Source organism: Ranitomeya imitator, chromosome 2 (genome assembly GCF_032444005.1).
Source record: "Ranitomeya imitator isolate aRanImi1 chromosome 2, aRanImi1.pri, whole genome shotgun sequence".
Taxonomy (NCBI): Eukaryota; Metazoa; Chordata; class Amphibia; order Anura; family Dendrobatidae; genus Ranitomeya; species Ranitomeya imitator.
Window position 1 is genome coordinate 396,860,973 of NC_091283.1, and position 24,803 is coordinate 396,885,775.

General features: G+C 42.4%; 1 protein-coding gene across 1 annotated transcript; it reads left to right on the top strand.

Annotated features, from left to right (window-relative positions):
* The first annotated feature begins 3,069 nt into the window (after window positions 1-3,069).
* On the top strand, window positions 3,070-22,563 carry LOC138664142 (oocyte zinc finger protein XlCOF8.4-like). Its single transcript, XM_069750584.1, has 7 exons — window positions 3,070-3,093; window positions 14,637-14,786; window positions 14,915-15,082; window positions 15,164-15,287; window positions 15,378-15,457; window positions 17,088-17,178; window positions 20,109-22,563. The coding sequence occupies exons 2-7, from the start codon at window positions 14,709-14,711 to the stop codon at window positions 20,963-20,965; spliced, it is 1,398 nt and encodes a 465-aa protein (XP_069606685.1). The 5' UTR covers window positions 3,070-3,093; window positions 14,637-14,708; the 3' UTR covers window positions 20,966-22,563.
* The last annotated feature ends 2,240 nt before the right edge of the window (window positions 22,564-24,803 follow it).

Here is a 24,803-nt window from a genome sequence, read left to right on the forward strand (position 1 = left end):
GTAACTTTCTCCCTCATATTGGGTATTGGCGTACTCAGGAGAAATTGCACAACAAATTATATGGTGCAATTTCTCCTGTTACCCTTATGAAAATGCAATATTTAAAATCATATTTGTGGGGAAAATTTAATTTTTTTATTTGTACAGCTCTATGTTATAAACTTCTGTGAAGCACCTGAGGGTTCAAAGGGCTCACCACACATCTCAATCAGGTCCCTGATGGGTCTAGTTTAAAAAATGGTGTCACATGTGGGGAATTTTCACTGTTTAGGCAAATCAGAGGCTCTCCAAACGCGACATGGTGTCCGACAATTGTTCCAGAAAAGTTTACATTCAAAATCAAATAGCGCTCCTTCCCTTCCGAGCTCTGCCGTGTTCCCAAACAGTTGTGTTCTCCCTCCTATGGGGTATCGGCATGCTCAGGACAAATTACACAACAAATTTTGGGATCCATATTTTCCTGTTATTCTTGTCAAAATAAAAAAAAAATTGGATCTGAAGTAAATTTTCTATGAAAAAAAGTGAAATGTTCGTTTTTTTTCCACATTCCAAAAATTCATTTGAAGCATCTGAAGGGCTAATAAACTCCTTGAATGTAGTTTTGAGCACCAGGAGGGGTGCAATTTTTAGAAAGGTGTCACTTTTGGGTATCTTCCCCTCAAAGTGACTTCAAATGTGATGTGGTCCCTAAAAAAAATAAATAAATTTAAATCGCTGGTTAAATTTTAACCCTTACAACTTCCTAACAAAGAAAAAAATTTGTTAAAAAATTGTAATGATGTAAAGTAGACATGTGGGAAATGTTACTTATTAACTATTCTGTGTGACATATCTCTGTGATTTAAGGGCATGAAAATTGCGAAATTTTCAACATTTTCACCAAATTTCCATTTTTTTTTTTACAAATAAACGCAAGTCATATCAAAGAAAATTTACCTCTACCATGAAGTACAATATGTCATGAAAAAACAATCTCAGAATCACCAGGATCCGTTGAAGCCTTCAGAGTTATAACCACATAAAGTGACAGTTGTCAGAAATGTAAAAATTGACCCGGTCATTAACGTGCAAACCAACTTTGGGAGTAAAGGGGTTAAATGGGTGGTGGGAGTCCCCATGCTCCCATGAGAGAATTCCACAGCGAGGGACAGGGACAAGTAGGCACACCTATCCGAAGCCAAGGGAAAAAATTTTGCTCCAAGCATCTACCTAGGCTCCCACGCAAGAGAGAACTAGGAGTCATTGATGGTCGTCTCCACTCTCAGAAGAAGAGAGTCTGGGGTCAGGGGGTGTGAAACCTAATGACCACACACTCCCCCCTAGAAGGGAGACCATAATGGAACTGCATCTAACAAATCCAAGTGCAAGACACAAAGTGATATTGTCACGCTGTTAACGGCGATAAAGGGGCAGGATGGCGTACTGGGACCCGCACCTGTCCCTGCCACTATAATGGGGCCCTGTCTTTCTCTTATCTCAGGGGTACCTATGGTGGTTAGGAAGTCTGAGCCGCCAGCATATCCCTGTCTCCTGTGCAGGCCCTATCAGTGGCCCCCTCTCCCCCCAAGGGAGGTGGACTGCACCAGTGTATAATACAACAATAAACAGGTTATACAGACAAGGTAACTAACAATCTCAAACTCACCAAATGCTCACACAAACACAGAGGAAACACAGAGAAGGGAAGAGAAGGAAAACAGGTTTAACATGCAACCAAAACAGCAGACACCAATCTCTGTAAATAAACCTCCAAGCTCCTAATACCACGTTCCTTCACACTCCAAGCCAGGCAGCAGAACTGATCACTAACAACAGTTGTAGACAAAGCTGAGCCTATATAGGAGTGCAGATTACCAAAACCAAATCAGCTTAGAGACATAGCCCTCAGTAACTTCAGTAACAAGGTTTAACTCCTTCCCTGCTGGCACAAGACAGCCAGGTCAGAATTCAGGAGAAGAGCTTCTGTTCATCGTGTGTGAACGAGGCCCAGAGCGCTGCGGTTCTCTGGAACCTCTCTGTCGCGGTAGCCCCGTGACAGATATGGGTGACAACCAGTGAACAAATAAGCAAAATAAATAATGAAGGTGATCTATTGTAGTACTGGTTCGACTTTCGGCAGGAAATTTAAAATATTCCCAAACCTAAGGCCAAAAGGATCGGAAAAGGGGGTGTGCATAAAAAGTGTGAAAATTTGAAGTGCTTTGAGCAATGTGCCAAAATTCCAGTGATTTTTCCAATCTCAGTGAATTTAGGCACCCCAGAGTCATCATTCCTGGGGCACTTCGCACCTCAAACTTTCAAACTTACTTAAACCTAGTGGCTTCATTTCTGGGGGTCCATGGTTTCCACAGGATGGTTATATAAGCCAGCAGTCATAATAACAAGCACACCGAACTCAGTGTGCACAATGTATCAGTCTAGGCCTTTTCAAAAGATTCTACACTATGTGTCGTACACCTCGTACATACACAGTTTTGCTCTGTATACCTTGTACACACACGGCTCCTCTCCATACACCTCATACACACACGGCTCCGCTCCATACACTTCGTACACACACGGCTCCTCTCCATACACCTCATACACACACGGCTCCGCTCTGTACACCTCGTACACACACGGCTCCTCTCCGTACACCTCATACACACACGGCTCCGCTCTGTACACCTCGTACACACACGGCTCCTCTCCGTACACCTCGTACACACACGGCTCCGCTCCATACACTTCGTACACACACGGCTCCGCTCCATACACTTCGTACACACACGGCTCTGCTCCGTACACCTCGTACTTACACGGTTCTGCTCTGTATACCTCGTACACACACGGCTCTGCTCTGTACACCTCGTACATACACGGTTCTGCTCCGCACACCTCGTACACACACGGCTCTGCAACGTCCACACTGTAGACCCCTCCTGACCCCACACAGAAACGTCCCCTCATCCAACACCATGACAACCAGCACAACAAAGTCCTGCTGCAGGCCCCTGATCATGTGACCCCCGACTCCTCCCCTCCTGTGACCTCATCCCAGGTCCTGTGCTCACAGAACAGCCATATATGTGGTGTGCAGCCCTGCAGGTGGAGGTAGGTGCTGGAGATTCCCCATTAATGGGTGCAGCGGCATTAACCCCTTCACTATCAAGAATATTTATCTGTTTTTGTTTTTCTGCATTCCACAAGTCAGAACTTTGTACTTTTCCTACGATGTCGATGTATGGGGCGCAGTTATTTGCAGGATGGACAGAACATTGTAATATAATCATTTATATAATTCCAGAAGCTAGCACTTATTTTATTTTTTATAATAATTGAGGGAGACTTTAACCTCTTAATCCCCAAGGGTGGTTTGCACGTTAATGACCGGGCCAATTTTTACAATTCTGACCACTGTCCCTTTATGAGGTTATAACTCTGGAACGCTTCAACAGAGCCTGATGATTCTGACATTGTTTTCTCGTGACATATGGTACTTCATGTTAGTGGTAAAATTTATTTGATATTACCTGCGTTTATTTGCGAAAAAAATGGAAATTTGGCGAAAATTTTGAAAATTTCGCAAATTTCCAACTTAGAATTTTTATGCCCTTAAATCACAGAGATATGTCACACAAAATACTTAATAAGTAACATTTCCCACATGTCTACTTTATATCAGCACAATTTTGGAACCAAAATTTTCTTTTATTAGGGAGTTATAAGGGTTAAAAGTTGACCAGCAATTTCTCATTTTTACAACACCATTTTTCTTTTAGGGACCACATCACATTTGAAGTCACTTTGAGGGGTCTATATAATAGAAAATACCCAAGTGTTACACCATTCTAAAAACTAAACATCTCAAGGTGCTCAAAACCACATTCAAGAAGTTTATTAACCCTTCAGGTGTTTCACAGGAATTTTTGTAATGTTTAAAAAAAATGAACATTTAACTTTTTTTTTTTGTTAGGGAGTTATAAGGGTTGAAAGCTGACCAGCAATTTCTCATTTTTACAACACCCTTACTTTTAGGGAGCACATCACATTTGAAGTCACTTTGAGGGGTCTATATGATAGAAAATACCCAAAAGTGACACCATTCTAAAAACTGCACCCCTCAAGGTGCTCAAAACCGCATTCAAGAAGTTTATTAATCCTTCAGGTGTTTCACAGGAATTTTTGGAATGTTTAAATAAAAATGAACATTTAACTTTTTTTCACAAAAAATTTATTTGTTTTATTTTACCAAGTGTAACAAGAGAAATTGGACCCCAAAAGTTGTTTGAACAATTTGTCCTGAGTACGCCGATATCCCATATATGGGGGTAAACCACTGTTTGGGCGCATGGCAGAGCTCGGAAGGGAAGGAGCACCATTTGACTTTTCAATGCAAAATTGACTGGAATTGAGATGGGACGCCCTGTTGCGTTTGGAGAGCCACTGATGTGACTAAACATTGAACCCCCCCACAAGTGAAACCATTTTGGAAAGTATACCCCCTAAGGAACTTATCTAGATGTGTGGTGAGCACATTGACCCACCAACTGCTTCACAGAAGTTTATAATGCGGAGCCGTAAAAATTAAAAAGTAATATTTTTTCACGAAAATGATCTTTTTGCCCCCACTTTTTTATTTTCCCAAGGGTAATAGAAGAAATTGGACCCCAAAAGTTGTTGTGCAATTTGTCCTGAGTACGCTGATACCCCACATGTGGGGGTAAACCACTGTTTGACCGCATGGCAGAGCTCGGAAGGGAAGGAGCGCCGTTTGACTTTTCAATGCAAAATTGACAGGAATTGAGATGGGATGCCATGTTGCGTTTGGAGAGCCCCTGATGTGCCTAAAAATTGAAACCTCACACAAGTGACACCATTTTGGAAAGTAGACCCCATAAGGAACTTATCTAGATGTGTGGTGAGCACTTTGACCCACCAAGTGCTTCACAGAAGTTTATAATGCAGAGCCGTAAAAATAAAAAACCTATATTTTTTTCACAAAAATGATCTTTTCGCCCGAATTTTTTATTTTCCCAAGGGTAAGAGAAGAAATTTGACACCAAAAGTTGTTGGGCACATTGTCCTGAGTACACTGATACCCCATATGTGGGGGGAAACCACCGTTTGGGCGCATGGCAGAGCTCGGAAGGGAAAGAGCGCCGTTTGGAATGCAGACTTAGATGGAATGGTCTGCAGGCGTCACATTGCATGTGCAGAGCCCCTAATGTACCTAAACAGTAGAAACCCCACACAAGTGACCCCATATTGGAAACTAGACCCCCATGGAACTTATCTAGATGTGTTGTGAGAACTTTGAACCCCCAAGTGTTTCAGTACAGTTTATAACGCAGAGCCGTGAAAAAAAAATAATTTTTTTCCCACAAAAATGCTTTTTAGCCCCCCAAATTTTTATTTTCCTAAGGGTAACAAGAGAAATTGGACCCCAAAAGTTGTTGTCCAATTTGTCTTGAGTACGCTGATACCCCATATGTTGGGGTAAACCCCTGTTTGGGCATACGGAAGAGCTCGGAAGGAAAGGATTGTTTTACTTTTTCAACGCAGAATTGGTTGGAATTGAAATCAGATGCCATGTCGCGTTTGGAGAGCCCTGATGTGCCTAAACAGTGGAAACCCCCAATTGTAACTGAAACCCTAACCCAAACACACCCCTAACCCCAACCACACCCCTAACCCCAACACACCCCTAAGCCTATTCCCAACCCTAACCACACCCCTAACTCCAACACACCCCTAATCCCAACCATAACCCTAACCACACCCTTAACCCTGACACACCCCTAACCCTAATCCCAACTGTAAATGTAATCCAAACCCTAACTTTAGCCCCAACCCTAACTGTAGTCTAACCCTACTTTAGCCCCAACCCTAACCCTAACTGTAGCTCCAACCCTAACCCTAATTTTAGCCCCAACCCTAACCTTAACTGTAGCTCCAACCCTAACCCTAATTTTAGCCCCAACCCTACCTGTAGCCCTAACCCTAACTTTAGTCCCAACCCTAACCCTAACTTTAGCCCCAGTCCTAATCCTAACCTTAGCACCCTAACCCTAACTTTAGCCCCAGTCCTAATCCTAACCTTAGCACCAACCCTAACTGTAGCCCTAACCTTAGCACTAGCCCTAATGCTAACCCTAGCCATAACCCTAACCCTAATGGGTAAATGGAAATAAATACATTTTTTTTATTTTATTATTTTTCCCTAACTAAGGGAGTGATGAAGGGGGATTGGATTTACTATTTACAGCGGGTATTTTAGCAGGTGTTTATGATTGGCAGCAGTTTCTGCGTCCCCACATTTTGAGAGCTATAATTTTTCCATATTTTGGTCCACAGAGTCATGTCAGGTCTTGTTTTTTGCAGGACGAGTTGACGTTTTTATTGGTATCATTTTTGGGCACGTTACATTTTTTGATCGCTTTTTATTCTTATTTTTGTGAGGCAGAATCACCAAAAACCAGCTATTCTTGAATTTCTTTTGGGGGGGGGGTCAGAACTATTACAGCGATACCTCATTTATATAATTTTTTTATGTTTTATACGATAAAAACTATTTTATAGAAAAAATAATTATTTTTGCATTGCTTTATTCTGAGGACTGTAACTTTTTTATTTTTTCGCTGATGATACTGTATGGTGGCTCGTTTTTTTGCGGGATAAGATGACGTTTTCAGCGGTATCTGTTATGAACAGGTGATTCAGAACCACAATGGACCTAGTGGTTAAGAGCACACAAGTGACCTGTTAGTTACTAACATAGGACGAGCTCTGAGACGTGGGAACTCTGCTGACCGCAATCCCTAAACCTATCATACCACACTAAAGGTAGCCGTGGAGCGCTCCTGACAAAACCTAGGCACCTCGGCACAGCCTGAGAAACTAGCTAGCCCTGAAGATAGAAAAATAAGCCTACCTTGCCTCAGAGAAATTCCCCAAAGGAAAAGGCAGCCCCCCACATATAATGACTGGGAGTAAGATGAAAATACAAACAGAGAGATGAAATAGATTTTAGCAAAGTGAGGCTCGACTTACTGAATAGACCGAGGATAGGAAAGATAGCTTTGCGGTCAGCACAAAAACCTACAAACAACCACGCAGAGGGGGCAAAAAGACCCTCCGCACCGACTAACGGTACGGAGGTGCTCCCTCTGCGTCTCAGAGCTTCCAGCAAGCAAGAAAAACCAATATAGCAAGCTGGACAGAAAATATAGCAAACAAAAGTAACATAAGCAAAACTTAGCTTATGTAGGGCAGACAGGCCACAAGAACGATCCAGGAGATAGCAAGACCAATACTGGAACATTGACTGGAGGCCAGGAACAAAGAACTAGGTGGAGTTAAATAGAGCAGCACCTAACGACTTAACCTCGTCACCTGAGGAAGGAAACTCAGAAGCCGCAGCCCCACTCACATCCACCAGAGGAAGCTCATAGACAGAACCAGCCGAAGTACCACTCATGACCACAGGAGGGAGCTTGACCACAGAATTCACAACAGTACCCCCCCCTTGAGGAGGGGTCACCGAACCCTCACCAGAGCCCCCAGGCCGACCAGGACGAGCCAAATGAAAGGCACGAACCAGATCGGCAGCATGAACATCAGAGGCAAAGACCCAGGAATTATCTTCCTGACCATAACCCTTCCACTTAACCAGGTACTGGAGTTTCCGTCTCGAAATACGAGAATCCAAAATCTTCTCCACTATATACTCCAACTCCCCCTCAACCAAAACCGGGGCAGGAGGATCAACGGATGGAACCACAGATGCCACGTATCTCCGCAACAATGACCTATGGAACACGTTATGGATGGAAAAAGAAGCTGGAAGGGTCAAACGAAATGACACAGGATTAAGAACCTCAGAAATCCTATACGGACCAATGAAACGAGGCTTAAACTTAGCAGAGGAAACTTTCATAGGAATATAACGAGATGACAACCAAACCAAATCCCCAACACGAAGTCGGGGACCCACACAGCGCCTGCGGTTAGCGAAACGCTGAGCCTTCTCCTGAGACAATGTCAAATTGTCCACCACATGAGTCCAAATCTGCTGCAACCTATCCACCACAGTATCCACACCAGGACAGTCAGAAGACTCAACCTGCCCTGAAGAGAAACGAGGATGGAAACGAGAATTGCAGAAAAACGGCGAAACCAAAGTAGCCGAGCTGGCCCGATTATTAAGGGCGAACTCAGCCAAAGGCAAAAAGGACACCCAATCATCCTGATCGGCAGAAACAAAACATCTCAGATATGTTTCCAAGGTCTGATTGGTTCGTTCAGTCTGGCCGTTTGTCTGAGGATGGAAAGCCGAGGAAAAAGACAAATCAATGCCCATCCTAGCACAAAAGGCTTGCCAAAACCTCGAAACAAACTGGGGACCTCTGTCAGAAACGATGTTCTCCGGAATGCCATGTAAACGAACCACATGCTGGAAGAACAATGGCACCAAATCAGAGGAGGAAGGCAATTTAGACAAGGGTACCAAATGGACCATCTTAGAGAAGCGATCACAAACAACCCAAATGACCGACATTTTTTGAGAGACGGGGAGATCCGAAATAAAATCCATAGAGATATGTGTCCAAGGCCTCTTCGGGACTGGCAAGGGCAAAAGCAACCCACTGGCACGAGAACAGCAGGGCTTAGCCCGAGCACAAATCCCACAGGACTGCACAAATGAACGCACATCCCACGACAGAGACGGCCACCAAAAGGATCTAACCACCAAATCTCTGGTACCAAAGATTCCAGGATGACCAGCCAACACCGAACAATGAACCTCAGAGATAACTCTACTCATCCATTTATCAGGGACAAACAGTTTCTCCGCTGGGCAACGGTCAGGTCTATTAGCCTGAAATATTTGCAGCACCAGGGGAGATGGCAGACAAAATTACCCCCTCCTTGAGAATACCCGCCGGCTCAGACAAACCCGGAGAGTCGGGCACAAAACTTCTAGACCGGGCATCCGCCTTCACATTTTTAGAGCCCGGAAGGTACGAAACCACAAAGTCAAAACGGGAGAAAAACAGCGACCAACGAGCCTGTCTAGGATTCAACCGTTTGGCAGACTCGAGATAAGTCAAGTTCTTGTGATCAGTCAAGACCACCACGCGATGCTTAGCTCCTTCAAGCCAATGACGCCACTCCTCGAATGCCCACTTCATGGCCAGCAACTCACGATTGCCAACATCATAATTACGCTCAGCAGGCGAAAATTTCCTGGAAAAGAAGGCGCATGGTTTCATCACCGAGCCATCAGAACTTCTTTGGGACAAAACAGCCCCTGCTCCAATTTCAGAAGCATCAACCTCGACCTGGAACGGGAGCAAAACATCTGGTTGGCACAACACAGGGGCAGAGGAAAAACGACGCTTCAACTCTCGAAAAGCTTCCACAGCAGCAGAAGACCAATTGACCACATCAGCACCCTTCTTGGTTAAATCAGTCAACGGTTTAGCAATACTAGAAAAATTATTGATGAAGCGACGATAAAAATTAGCAAAGCCCAGGAACTTTTGCAGACTCTTCAGAGATGTCAGCTGAGTCCAATCATAAATGGCTCGAACTTTAACAGGGTCCATCTCGATAGTAGAAGGGGAAAAAATGAAACCCAAAAATGAAACCTTCTGAACACCAAAGAGGAATTTAGACCCCTTCACAAACAAAGAATTCGCACGCAGGACCTGGAACACCATTCTGACCTGCTTCACGTGAGACTCCCAATCATCCGAGAAGACCAAAATATCATCCAAGTATAAAATCAGGAATTTATCCAGGTACTCTCGGAAGATGTCATGCATAAAGGACTGAAACACTGATGGAGCATTAGAAAGCCCGAATGGCATAACCAGGTACTCAAAATGGCCTTCGGGCGTATTAAATGCTGTTTTCCATTCATTGCCCTTTTTAATACGCACAAGATTATACGCACCACGAAGATCTATCTTGGTGAACCAACTAGCCCCCCTTAATCCGAGCAAACAAATCAGACAGCAGCGGCAAGGGGTACTGAAATTTGACCGTGACTTTATTTAGAAGGCGGTAATCAATACAAGGTCTCAGCGAACCATCCTTCTTCGCCACAAAAAAGAACCCTGCTCCCAATGGCGACGACGACGGGCGAATATGACCCTTCTCCAAGGATACCTTTACGTAACTCCGCATAGCGGCATGCTCAGGCACAGACAAATTAAACAGTCGACCTTTAGGAAACTTACTACCAGGAATCAAATCGATAGCACAATCACAATCCCTATGCGGAGGTAGGGCACTGGACTTGGACTCATCAAATACATCCCGGTAATCCGACAAGAACTCTGGGACCTCAGAAGGGGTGGATGATGAAATAGACAGAAATGGAACATCACCATGTACCCCCTGACAACCCCAGCTGGACACAGACATAGATTTTCAATCCAACACTGGGTTATGGACTTGTAGCCATGGCAACCCCAACACGACCACATCATGCAGATTAAGCAACACCAAAAAGCGAATATCCTCCTGATGCGCAGGAGCCATACACATGGTCAGCTGGGTCCAGTACTGAGGCTTATTCTTGGCCAAAGGCGTAGCATCAATTCCTCTCAATGGAATAGGATACTGCAAAGGCTCCAAGAAAAACCCACAGCGCCTAGCATACTCCAAGTCCATCAAATTCAGGGCAGCGCCTGAATCCACAAATGCCATGACAGAATAGGATGACAAAGAGCAGATCAAAGTAACGGACAAAAGAAATTTTTGACTGTACCATACCAATGGTGGCAGACCTAGCGAACCGCTCAGTGCGCTTAGGACAATCGGAGATAGCATGAGTGGAATCACCACAGTAAAAACACAGCCCATTCTGACGTCTGTGCTCTTGCCGTTCAGCTCTGGTTAAAGTCCTATCGCACTGCATAGGCTCAGGTCCATACTCAGATAATACCGCCAAATGGTGCACAGTTTTACGCTCACGTAAACGTCGACCGATCTGAATGGTCAAAGATATAGACTCATTCAGACCAGCAGGCATAGGAAATCCCACCATGACATCCTTAAGGGCTTCAGAGAGACCTTTTCTGAAAATTGCCGCCAGCGCACATTCATTCCATTGAGTGAGCACAGACCACTTCCTAAACTTCTGACAATATATCTCTACCTCATCCTGACCCTGACACAGTGCCAGCAAATTTTTCTCTGCCTGATCCACTGAATTAGGTTCATCACACAGCAATCCGAGCGCCAGAAAAAGCGCATCAACATTACATAATGCAGGATCTCCTGGCGCAAGGGAAAATGCCCAGTCCTGAGGGTCGCCACGCAATAAAGAAATAACGATCTTAACTTGTTGAACTGGATCACCAGAGGAGCGGGGTTTCAAAGCCAGAAATAGTTTACAATTATTCTTAAAACTCAGAAACTTAGCTCTATCTCCAGAAAACAAATCAGGAATAGGAATTCTTGGCTCTAACATAGAATTCTGAACCACAAAGTCTTGAATATTTTGTACTCTTGCAGTGAGATGATCCATACAAGAAGACAGACCTTTAATGTCCATCACTACACCTGTGTTCAGAACCACCCAAATGTCTAGGGGAAAAGAGAGACAAAACACAGTGCAAAGAAAAAAAAATGGTCTCAGAACTTCTCTTTTCCCTCTATTGAGAAGCATTAGTACTTTGGGCCTCCAGTACTGTTATGAACAGGTGATTCAGAACCACAATGGACCTAGTGGTTAAGAGCACACAAGTGACCTGTTAGTTACTAACATAGGACGAGCTCTGAGACGTGGGAACTCTGCTGACCGCAATCCCTAAACCTATCATACCACACTAAAGGTAGCCGTGGAGCGCTCCTGACAAAACCTAGGCGCCTCGGCACAGCCTGAGAAACTAGCTAGCCTTGAAGATAGAAAAATAAGCCTACCTTGCCTCAGAGAAATTCCCCAAAGGAAAAGGCAGCCCCCCACATATAATGACTGTGAGTAAGATGAAAATACAAACACAGAGATTAAATAGATTTTAGCAAAGTGAGGCCCGACTTACTGAATAGACCGAGGATAGGAAAGATAGCTTTGCGGTCAGCACAAAAACCTACAAACAACCACGCAGAGGGGGCAAAAAGACCCTCCGCACCGACTAACGGTATGGAGGTGCTCCCTCTGTGTCTCAGAGCTTCCAGCAAGCAAGAAAAACCAATATAGCAAGCTGGACAGAAAATATAGCAAACAAAAGTAACATAAGCAAAACTTAGCTTATGCAGGGCAGACAGGCCACAAGAACGAGCCAGGAGATAGCAAGACCAATACTGGAACATTGACTGGAGGCCAGGAACAAAGAACTAGGTGGAGTTAAATAGAGCAGCACCTAATGACTTAACCTCGTCACCTGAGGAAGGAAACTCAGAAGCCGCAGCCCCACTCACATCCACCAGAGGAAGCTCATAGACAGAACCAGCCGAAGTACCACTCATGACCACAGGAGGGAGCTTGACCACAGAATTCACAACAGGTATCATGGTTATTTATATCCATCTTTTTTATCGCGTGTTATTCCATTTTTTGTTCGGCGGTATGATAATAAAGCATTGTTTTTTGCCTCTTTTTTTTTACAGCGTTCACTAAAGGGGTTAACTAGTGGGAGTTTTATAGGTGGGGTCATTATGGACGCAGCGATACTAAATACAGTTTGTGTACCTTTATTAATTTTTTTTTTAGATAAAGAAATGTATTTATGGGAACAATATATATATTTTTTTTATTTAGGATTTTTTTTTAAATTTTTTTTTTACACATATAAATATATATTTTTTTAACTTTATAACGTTGTCTCAGGGGGGACATCACACTATAGGGTCAGATCGCTGATCTGACACTTTGCACAGCACTGTGTCAGATCAGTGATCTGACAAGCAGGGCTGCAGGCTTACCAGCACCTGCTCTGAACAGGCGCTTGTAAGACACCGCCCTGCAGGACCCAGAAGTAGCCCCACGGCTATTTTGGATCCAGGGCCTGCAGGGAGGAGACGCTCGGTACAAGGTGAGCCCATCGCCTTGTACCGAGGGTCTCAGGGAAGCACGCAAGGAGCCCCCTCCCTGCGCGATGCCTCCCTATGCCACCGGAACGCTGCGATCATGTTTGATCGCAGTGTTTCAGGGGTTAATGTGCCAGGAGCGGTCCGTGACCCCTCCTGGCACATATACAAAATAAGAAGGTGGCTGACAGCACTCACTTATTGGGGTGCCCGTTCCATGTCCAGGGAACCCTCCTGGGTATTCTAGGGAATCCAAATCGAATGAACAGCGCTCCAGCCGGGTGTAATAATAATGTAGAAAAGGTTTTTATTCAGCCATGATAAAACGACGTTTTGACCACAAGTCGGTCTTTTTCAAGCATACAAAATGGTGCCAAAGGCTGGCTTAAATAGTGTGGATACCACGCAGGGCACCAATCACCATCAAGTCACAGCCCACATTAAAATACTATCCAAAAGTAACATATAACAGACATCAGACGCATGCGTATAGACAAGTCCCCTGTGGACATATTACCACCACAAAAATCAATCCAATAATTCATATACAAATACATAGTCATGCTTTGTTTATCTTGTAATCCACAAATCCACTGGATGCATCATCGTTTCCATGGAGATCTTCAACCAATGGATCCATTCCCATTTTGGACTTCCTGATCAGTTAAATCCAATAGAGAATAGCGGCGCCAAAAAGAAAAACAACCTATCCAATACCTTCATATAACATGATGCTTCTCTGTTAACCAATCCGGCATATTTACTTATGTTGAGCAGGCTTACATCATCCTTTCCTCTGCATCACCGCTGCGTCGCAGATCGTCATAGAGACCACAGTGTGCGAGCGCAGGCGCACCACGTAGCAGCCGCGCTCCATCACATGATCGCAATGGAGACACGCCCAAACGTGATGCGCATCTACGTCACACAACAGCAGTCACATGCGACCGCCACTTAGACCGGTTACGCAGGGGACGCAAATAAACAACATGGCGCTTCCTTAGTGACCAATCCGGCATACTGACTTATATTTAGCATGCTTGCACCAACATAATGTGTCCATATTATGGCATCAGCACTGAGCCGCAGACCGTCACAGAGACCACAGCGTATAAGCGCAGGCGCACCACGCAGAAACCGCGCTCCATCCCATACCGCAATGGAGACACGCTCAAACGTGACGCATACCTACGCCACACAACAGCGGTCACCTGTGATCGCCACTCAGACCAGTTATCCGGGAGACGCAAATAGGCACCAAATGATAATTCACAATAAGGGAAGGGTCTATGGGAGGTGAAAGACTTAAAAAGGAAAATAATACATACTATCCCGTCACTGGGAATTAAGTCCCAGGTCACCTCGATGGGATAGAACGTCATATGGGATTAAGGTGACATCTGTCTGCATTTGTGAAAATGTGTGTAAATCAGGCTGGAGACCAGTTCTTTATTTCTAACATAAGAAGCCTTTGACCAAGCTTGGGTGAAAACGATGTTATACTGAGTTTATTTCACTACTGATTTCACTCATTGGTTTGTCACAGATTTCCAGTAATTATATTATAACATGGGATCTTTCTGATGTTGCATCGTCATCTTCTCCCCATTCAGGTCACTACAATATCGGATCCTCTCAGTGGAGATCTTCTATATAAGAGAATTCTCCTGAGTGACCCTACAAGGATGGATAGGGACAGGGACAAGATGGCGGAGAGGATATTACACCTCACCCTAGAGATCCTCTTCCGGGTTACTGGAGAGGTGAGAGATTCTGATAACGTCACATTACATCATCCTTATCTATGGAATAACAAATAGACAGAACTGGAGAGGTGAGGACTCTGGGAATGTCTGTAATGAGGTTTATTAATGTGTCTCTCCATAACCAGGATTACACAGTAGTGAAGAAGACCTCTAGTGAGCGCTGTCAGGCCCCTGTGTCTGAGGGATGGAGCCCAATCACAGGACCTCCACCTCACCCCCTGATACATGAGGACATCAATGACCAGAAGATCCTAGAACTCGCGTACAAGATGATTGAGCTGCTGACTGAAGAGGTGACACTGCTGGGAATGCTGGGATATTATACAGTAACGCTATGGAGGGATCGGGGATGACGGGATCATTGTATGTGTCAGGTTCCTATAAGGTGTCAGGATGTCACCGTCTATTTCTCCATGGAGGAGTGGGAGTATTTAGAAGGACACAAAGATCTGTACAAGGACGTCATGATGGAGGTTCCCCAGCCCCTCACATCACCAGGTAATACGGGTAATACACAGGACTAAATACATGGCCTATAATTATCTGTATGTACAGAATAAACTAAGTCCCTGTATGTGTTTCTTTCAGTTCTGTCCGGTGAGCGGACAACACCAGAGAAATGTCCCCGTCCACAGGACTGTAAACAAGAAAATCTGGATGTTCTTCAGGTAGATGGAGAGAAGGTGTCATGAAATGTTCTCTATGATGTATGGATGTCTGTGAAGGTCTTGTGTTCCGTCTTGTTTTCACCACCAGTATTATACACTGAATGACCTACTTTATTAGAAACCCCTCTACATGAATTAGATTCATCACCCTGGAGTAAAGCAGTTTTCTGAGGATCAGATGTAGTGTGAATCCACATTAGAATGGGAACATCACATGATCTGCGTGGCTAAGCATTTTTTACTAGCGGTATAGTTGAGAATGTGCTTAGAATATTGTGAGTGAGGTAAAACAACCAGCAAAAGTGAATCCTGAGAACGTAAGTAACTCATCAGTAAAATGAATCAAAGGAGTTAATCAGAAATAGCTTTGAAGAACAGGTGGTACACAGTCATGTACACTACAGCTGGATGCAGTGCTGATGCTACAAGTAACATGTCTAAATGAACATTTCTTTAGCACAGATGACCTATAAAAAGACAAAAGTTCAAGTACAAGTGCTGTCTTAGGGAAACAAAAAGAAAAGACCAGCTGACAAAGGAGAGCAAAAATTATATTACTGAACATTGGACAAACATTGCATGGTCAGGTGAATTGAGATTGCTGTTGCACTCTGCTGATGGTGGGGTCAGAATTAGGCACTTATAGATTGCTTCTGGGATCATTGCAGAGAAGTTTTTCTTTCTTCAATGGTCTTCACAGTTCCTTGATATTAATTTTGAAGAGCATCTCTCAGAGAGAGTAGAAGTGTCTGTTAATCTAATTTGTGGCAAATGCAAAAAGCAGCCCTACCTGAATAGACTATAGGATTTCCAATGTGTTACTACATGAGTGTCTATAATAAGATGGTGTCATGCACAATGTGGGAAGACTAAGTGCAAAACGAAAGGATGAGAGGAAGGAAGCCCAACACTAGGGAAGGGGGGAGTGGAGACCCCTATTCAGATCTAAAGTTATCCTTTCTGCCCTAAATGTCCCTATATAGATTCTGCACCTATCGCCGAACAGGAACCTAATTCCAGCCTGACCCTGGCAATAAGCCCTGCTTAGGGAAGGAAGGGTTTGCACTAGTCAATCCCCACTATAACTAAAAACAACTGGGATAGACAAACAAGGAGAACACTTATCTTGAGTAGACTCATAGAGAAACACTGACATCCTCCAAACACCAGAGAGGAAGATAGCTGATGGCTATAGCTGCAAGCCTCAACAGGGGAAAATGGAAATATCACCTGTGACTCCCAAAAGCAGACAGGAAGTCTATAAACACCCAGACCAAGTGTGTCAATTAGAGCCAGGAGGAGGTTGCCAGTGGGTCCAAGAGTCAGAAGTATTAGGAAGGCGTCTGCATAGCCAACTGCAGAGACCTTCTGCTGCCAGATGCAGTGCGACTGTCTGCATCCTCTGACACACCTGACAGATGGCCATTCAGTGTATGGTATACTTTTTATGGAGATGGCAGAATTAAAGTTGATTTATGATATTAGATGTATGGATCTTCTCACAATTTTCTGGTTGTGGAAAATGCTAGATTTATACAGGGGACCTGCAGTAATTTGATATCCATTGGTGTCATTTTTGGTTGTCATGTTCATTTCTGATTTTTTATCACTTTTGCAATATTTGTTTTAGGGTGAAGATTTGACCCATATTAATACCACAGAGACATATGTGAGGGGTGATGAGTGGTGTAAGGATGAGATTCCTACAGATAACTACACAGGTGAGTAGTGACCACTAAAAACAGATTAGACATACAGTAGATTCTACTCAATTAGTTGCTTGATTTCAGGGTAAAAAATAGAAGTGAGCTACACAAGAAATGGAGGCAAAAGAGATTAAAATTTCATATAGAAAGTAATATGGAATTACTGAAAATGTTCCACTCTTTCTCCTCTAGAAGAGAGGATTCCTGGGTCAGTGTGGTGTGTACAAGTGGGTTTTGTTGGAACCCCACCGCTCCATTTGTCCATCCTCCCTCCATTTTTCACAAAAACCTCACCACCCACCCTTTAACTTGAAGACAAAGTGAGAGCAGACTTTTTCATGGGTTCAGCGTTCAACTTAGCAGCTCTATGGTTTGTTTATCAGCATAATTCTTGGTGCCATTAATGATTCTTACGCAGGGTCACCTAAGGAAACCTTTTTATTACTTGTACTTACACTAAATAGTCAAGTTCAATTGCCATCTTGGCAGACACTGATGAGGTTAATGGTAGGACCTCTCTAAACCATTGAATTGGTAGTAGCAATAGGCCATGTGTACATAGGGCCTAGATTTAATCAACGTAAGCTAACAACCTGCACTTACTAGGAATTCCTCTTTTATGTGGAAGGATTAAGATACCTGATCAGTGGGTTACCGAAACTCTCTGTGAAGGGTAGATTCAGGCTGGTCAGTTCAATGTACTGTGTAAGCAGCCCCAGACATCTAAGGGCATCACAAACCTGTTATTGCTCAGTCTCATGTGGCTGAGTACTGTTTGTCCCTCTTAAGAAGCTGGATGTGGACTGCAGGAGAATTTGTAGCTAGTTTTCATGCTGGACTCTTGTTTGTTATTGGAATTAACCAGACAAGAAAACTACAGAGCCTCAAAATTGTTAGTTTTAACAACCAGGTCAGAAGTGGGCAAAAACAAGTCCTCATACAGTGTATGAGAAGAACACTACCCAAGATAAACACTTACAGCCACATGTAGGGATCTTTATTAGTCTCCACAAAATAATTTGCTAAATATAGATAAATATTTCATAACTAAAAGGTTGGTGGCTAGCAGACTAAAACTTGAACCTATCAAATAGACAGCTTTAACGGAACTAAAAAGCGAAAAGAGCACAACCTGGTAGCCTAACATCTTAGTCTATTTGTTTCCACTTTGACATCTACTGCTGCCACCAGACAAATTGATTCACCTACTGAGACATTGCACCAGCAGCCACAGAATCAAGAAAGATGTTTCAATCTGTTAATTCTTTGTGACTGGCTTAGGTCTTTTCATGTTGAGCCCAATTATGTCACAGGTTTCTCGTGAGTCGTGACCGTGGCCTTCCAACAATTTCTGTGAATTTCAGCTTTGCAACCATACTCGCCCCAGAATCTAAAGAGATTTTGATTTCCCAAGCACTGCATAGCAGGCCACAGGTATAATGCCACCACTTGGCATTATTTATGGTATGATCTATGATGGTATCTGATGTTTGAACCTCCAACTTTCATTCTTGGTTAATGAAAACATTCTTTCTATTGGTAAATGCTTTTGCTTTGGTTCCCCATGCGTCAGTGACGGATTTTTACCTCTGAATACACTACGAATGCCCCCAGCCATCCCTCTTAACCCCTTTACCCCTTTATGACCTTGGACGTGTCCATATGCCCAGGTAGGCTGGTACTTATCAATCTTGGACGAAAGGATATGTCATGGCAATGAATGCCGCCAGCTGCCACCCGATACTCAGCGCAGAAGCGGTGCCCTCACCGCTCCCAGCACTATAACACCCTAAATGCTGCAATCTGTTTTGATCGCAGCTTTTAGCAGGCATGCAGAGGGAGGGAGCCCCTCTACTCTCCGATTGGCACCCCAGTGACACACATCTACATAAGTTCCCTGAGGGGTCTAGTTTCCAAAATTGTGTCACTTTTAACCCCTTATAACTACCTAACAAAAATAAATGTTTTAAAAATTGTACTGATGTAAAATAGACATGGGGAAATGTTATTTATTAACTATTTTGTATGATTTGACTCTGATTTAAGGGCATAAAAATTAAAAGTTTGAAAACTTCAAAGTTTTCCGCATTTTTGCCAAATTTCTATTTTTTTACACAAATAAACACAAGTCTTATCGAATAGTTCCAGAGGTATTACTTCATAAAGTGACACTGGTCAGAATTGTAAAATTTGACCTGGTCATAAAGGTGCAAACAGCATTAGGTGTTAAAGGGGTTAATAGTGGCCCGAGTAACAACATAATAGAACTGGAGTCCTATTGTATTTTTCCAAGCTGTGGTAATCAAGTGTGGCTGTTTAAAATAATAGTGCAAAACTGAGTCAATAGCAACGGGGAGGCAACTACAAACTTTTACCTGCACCAGGTTTAATGTATGAGATTAAAGCTGGAATTACTGCAGCTGCTGGCACCAGGCTTGCTCATAGATCCTTATTAAAGGATTTATAGTGTAATCATTGAAACTACAGAGCCTCAAAATTGTTAGTTTTAACAACCAGGTCAGAAGTGGGCAAAAACAAGTCTTCATACAGTGTATGAGAAGAACACTACCCAAGATAAACACTTACAGCCACATGTAGGGATCTTTATTAGTCTCCACAAAATAATTTGCTAAATATAGATAAATATTTCATAACTAAAAGGTTGGTGGCTAGCAGACTAAAACTTGAACCTATCAAATAGACCGCTTTAACGGAACTAAAAAGCGAAAAGAGCACAACCTGGTAGCCTAACATCTTAGTCTATTTGTTTCCACTTTGACATCTACTGTTGCCACCACTGCTTTTATCAGTTGATTGAATTTTATTACAATTTGTGCAGAAATATTTATATAGAAATGTTAGAAAATGTAGAAATATTATAATTAATTATATATTTTAAATTCCTGTTATTGAAAAACAATAAATTCAGTTTTATTTTTTGGCAGGTGACTGTATTAGAAGCTCAGAGGCACATCTGATGTTTTCAGAATTTGCAGCAGATGACCATGGTATAACACCCGATACATATGTGGAGCTTGTGGTTCTCCCAGATATATCTCCAGCTCTTCACAGCAAAGATCTATCATATGACCCTTTTCAACAGCTCCTATCTTCTGATTCATTACAGACTGATATGCAAAATAAAAATAGCAGAAGGGATGTTGAATATCAAATTGCTCACACAGTGGATAAGCCATTTTCATGTTCTGAATGTGGAAAATGTTTTAAAAAGAAATCAGATTTTTTTAAACATCAGAGAATTCACACAGGGGAGAAACCATTTTCATGTTTCGAATGTGGAAAATGTTTTATTCAGAAATCAGATCTTGTTAGACACCAGCGAAGTCACTCGGAAGAAAAACCATTTTCATGTTCACAATGTGGGAAAAGTTTTAAAGAGAAATCACATCTTCGTAATCATAAAAAAACACACACAGGGGAGAAGCCATTTTCATGTCCAGAATGTGGTAAATGTTTTATAGAGAAATCACATCTTCTTAGACATCAGAAAAGTCACACAGGTAAGAAGCCATTTTCATGTTCAGAATGTGGGAAATATTTTACAGAGAAATCAAGTCTTGTTACACATCAGAGAATTCACACAGGGGAGAAGCCATTTTGTTGTTCAGAATGTGGGAAATGTTTTAATCGTAAAACAAATCTTGTTACACATCAGAGAATTCACACAGGGGAGAAGCCATTTTCATGTTCAGAATGTGGAAAATGTTTTACAGAGAAATCAAATCTTGTTACACATCAGAAAACCCACAATGTGGAGAACCCATTGTCTTTTTATTTTTAAATAATTGTATTGTCAAATTGTACAAGAAAAAATGAAAGTTAGTTGTAAGGGAAAAGGAAATAATTTTAGAGAATTAATTTATTATTAGAAAACGTATGCACTTACCAATGAACATCTGTAATCAAAAAACAAATGTAATTCAAATATCACACGTACCTGTCGATCATGTGTATAAAATACACTATTTCACATTTATATGTTGTGAACAGCCAGCAGAAAAATTGCTTTATCATAGGTATATGCCACTGAGTTTGCTGCTCTCTGTTGTATCATTGTAGGAAGGATTTGGGCACTGATCTTACGTTACTAGGTCTGTTATTCAGGTGGATTCTAAGGTGGTCCGGGATTTAGGAGTGACAGAAGAAACTGGGTGGGATGGTCACTCCCGTACTACACATGAGGTTTCAGACCTGATGAAATTAAGCTCCAGGTGGGACTATACAGATGATTAAAAGGACAAGATGCTTATATAAGCTATTGGTATGATAATGTAGCAAATTACTCAGGAAAAATAGGTAAGACACTTAAAACCGAACTGAACCTGCCGGTTCCCGTACAGACTAGAGACCACGAAACTACAAAATAAAGGAATAAGTACATACTGTTAGAGTATATTCCACCTACTTCCTAAAAAGAAACAAAAGATAGGTGCAAGGTATATAACATAAGCAGCAGAGAGATAACCCTAGCTGGTCTTTCACTAACTGGCTTAAACTACAGCTGTATGGCTGGATATCCAAATGAGACTATCACCAGCTGGAAATACCAGGAAAAGTATATAAAGCCTCACCTTAAAATTGATGGGAAGACAAATGAGTATATGAAAACACCTGTTAGTCTAAAAAGACTGAAGCAAGGATAACAGAAACTAGAGAAAAGGTGTATCTGCTGTGGTTCAAGGGACAGAGAAGCCAACCACAAAGCACAGCTTTAAGGGTATGTGCACACGTCAGGATTTTTTCCTGACAAAATCCTGAGAATTCTGCCAGAAATCCGTGGTTTTTTTTGCGCGGATTTCTCGCGGATTTTTTGCGGAATTTTTGCGGATTTTTTTTTTTCCCGGAATGTCCTTTTTGCTTGGAAATCCGCAAAAAATCCGCAAAAAGATAGAGCATGTCCAGATTTTTTGCGGTATGCGTTTTTTTTGCGGAAAAAAACGCTTACATCTGCACAAAAAATGCGGAATGCATTCTAAATGATAGGATGCATCATTTTAGCGTTTTTTATGCAGATTTATAGCGTTTTTATAGCGAAAGTCCGCAAAAAAACGCTAAAAATCCTGACGTGTGCACATACCCTTAAGGTTAGAATCCAGACCCTTGATAACTGTGTATTTAGGTAATCTGGAAATCTGAGTTCCTCCTGAAAAAAATAAACCACTGCTACACACATTGTCTCTAATTGTGACCTCCAAATAGTTAACCTGACCATGACATCCTGCTTGTGCATGAAAATTGGAAGGTGTTCATTGTGCCTATGAAAAGGATTTGTATTGTATGATTCTTGCTGAAGAAAATAAATAACTCTGCTGGACTTTATGTATGGACAAGCAAGTGTATGTTTACTTACAATAAACAGCCCTGCCTATTCTGATCCTATGTTTTTGCCTACAATATCTTGCTATCTTTACAATATATATATAACTGCGTTTTAAAGGGGTTGTCCAGTCTAAATTTATAAGTTTGCAGTCACTGTGTGAGACTGCAGACTTATGAATTCCCCCAGAGCATGCACTGAGCTGGGAACGATGGTGATGTATGCTATATACATACTCCCAACCCTGGACCCAACTAGTGGGTTTGGCCTCAGTCCATACACTGATTGCGGATATCAAGAGTCAACAATGGCTCACATGTTCTGCTGCCCGAATGGCTCAGGCCTACAGAGAATCACGGTTGAACCCCAGGTAAAGATGCTAGATTGTTTTGACAGGGACAGAAGTAAGTTCTCTATTATTTTCTGCCTGGTGTAAATTATACTTTAGCCTATGTCCTGTCTCTGCTAGGTCTGAGGGTCAACAAGTGGGTATTGTTTTGATTTTACTCCGTGGAGATCCACAGGCTTGGGCATTTACTTTGCCTGAGGATTCCTCAGTGTTTTCCTCTGTTGAGGCATTTTTCTCAATTCTTGGCCTCATTTATGACGAACCTGAAAAAGTCGCTGTGGCTGAATCCAAGATCTGTAAGTTGGTATAGGGAGGCTGGAAAGCTGAGAACTGCTGCTCAGAGTTTAGATGCTGAGCAGTAGAGACCTCAAATGATTCCGCTCTTCGGAGTCAGTTCTACCAGGGACTTTTGGATCAGATTAAGGATATGCTGGTCTACAGTTCCTGGCCAAAGTCCCTGGAGGAAGCTATGATACTTGCTGTTCGTTTAGATAGATGCCTGAGAAATAGAGATACATTTAAAGGTGTTTCAGTGGCATCTTTCTTGCTATCAGTTGAAACTTGTGAACCTATAGAAATTGGTGCTGTAGAGATCCGAGAGGGCTACAGAGCTCAATGCATCAGTTTATTTTTGTTCATACTGTGGTCGTTCAGTCGTGTTGTAGTTCAATGATTTAAAAATAATATTGAACTTCTTTTGAAAAAAGGAGTAAACTTTCTGACATCAGACGTAATAATCCATCCATGTGCCTTGGGCAAATTTGATCAGCGACGGATTATTATGTCCACGCGATCGCGCATGCACATGGGAGGTGCCCCTCTGCCTTTAGATCGCAGACCCCGCGGTGTGACGTTCGTTTCCATGGTGACCCGATGTCATCATGACATCACCAGACCTAGTGCATCCCCATGCTGTAGAAGCGATCAGCTTGCAAAAAATTATCCCATAATAGGATAAGGTAAAAAAGTTAGAAAAAAGTAAAAAAAATGTTTTAAATAATTGTTGAAATACTTAAAAAAAAAAAAAATAAATAATAATAAAAAAAATCAAAAGATGTTGTATCTCTAAAACATTTGAATGAGAAAAAAAATATATAAAAAACAATTAAAAAGGGAACATATTTGCCATAAACCCCCTTCCTCAAAAGAAATTCCTGAATTGCTGGTTTTTTTTGCATTCTGCCTCCCACAAATCGGAATAGAAAGCAATCAAAAAATATCATGTGCCCTAAAATGATAATAATAATCTTTTTATTTTTATATAGCGCTAACATATTCCGCAGCGCTTTACACACATTGTCATCACTGTCCCTGATGGGGCTCACAATCTAAATTCCCTATCAGTATGTCTTTGGAATGTGGGAGAAAACCGGAGTTCCCGGAGGAAAGCCACGCAAATACGGGGAGCACATACAAACTCCTTACAGATGTTGTCCAAGGTGGGATTAGAACCCAGGACTCCAGCACTACAAGGATGCAGTGCTATCCACTGAGCCACCGTGGTAACAATAAAATTCAACTTGTCCCTCAAAAACAAGACCTCACATAATTCTGTGGGCCAAAATGTGGAAAAATTATAGCTCTCAAAATGTGCTGATGCAAAAACTATGTTTTGTAATAAAAAGCATCTTTTTGTGTGTGACAGCAGCCAAACATAAGAACCCGATATACGGTACATCTGGTATCGCTGTAATCGCACCGACCCAAAGAATAAAGTCAACTAATCACTTAATACCGCACGAGGAACGGCATAAAAAATAAAACCACTTCTTCACATGCTGTTGATTTTTTCATTCTGCCTCCCAAAGATCGCAGTAATGCTCGGCGCACATTTATTCTGCGCTGAGCACTTACACCGGGGTTTCTGTGTAAATCTCTGAAATTCGTGAATCAGACAGAACCCCCAGCAGAAGATTCCCTATAATAAGGTAGATGGAGCCAATGTGGACGCTG

What these genes read in the sequence shown, in the direction of transcription:
- LOC138664142 (XM_069750584.1), top strand. Translation starts at nt 14,709, where the DNA reads ATGGATAGGGACAGGGACAAGATGGCGGAGAGGATATTACACCTCACC. An exon ending in TTGAGCTGCTGACTGAAGAG is followed by an intron (nt 15,083 to 15,163) that starts GTGACACTGCTG and finishes TGTATGTGTCAG; the next exon opens with GTTCCTATAAGGTGTCAGGA. An exon ending in CCAGCCCCTCACATCACCAG is followed by an intron (nt 15,288 to 15,377) that starts GTAATACGGGTA and finishes TGTTTCTTTCAG; the next exon opens with TTCTGTCCGGTGAGCGGACA.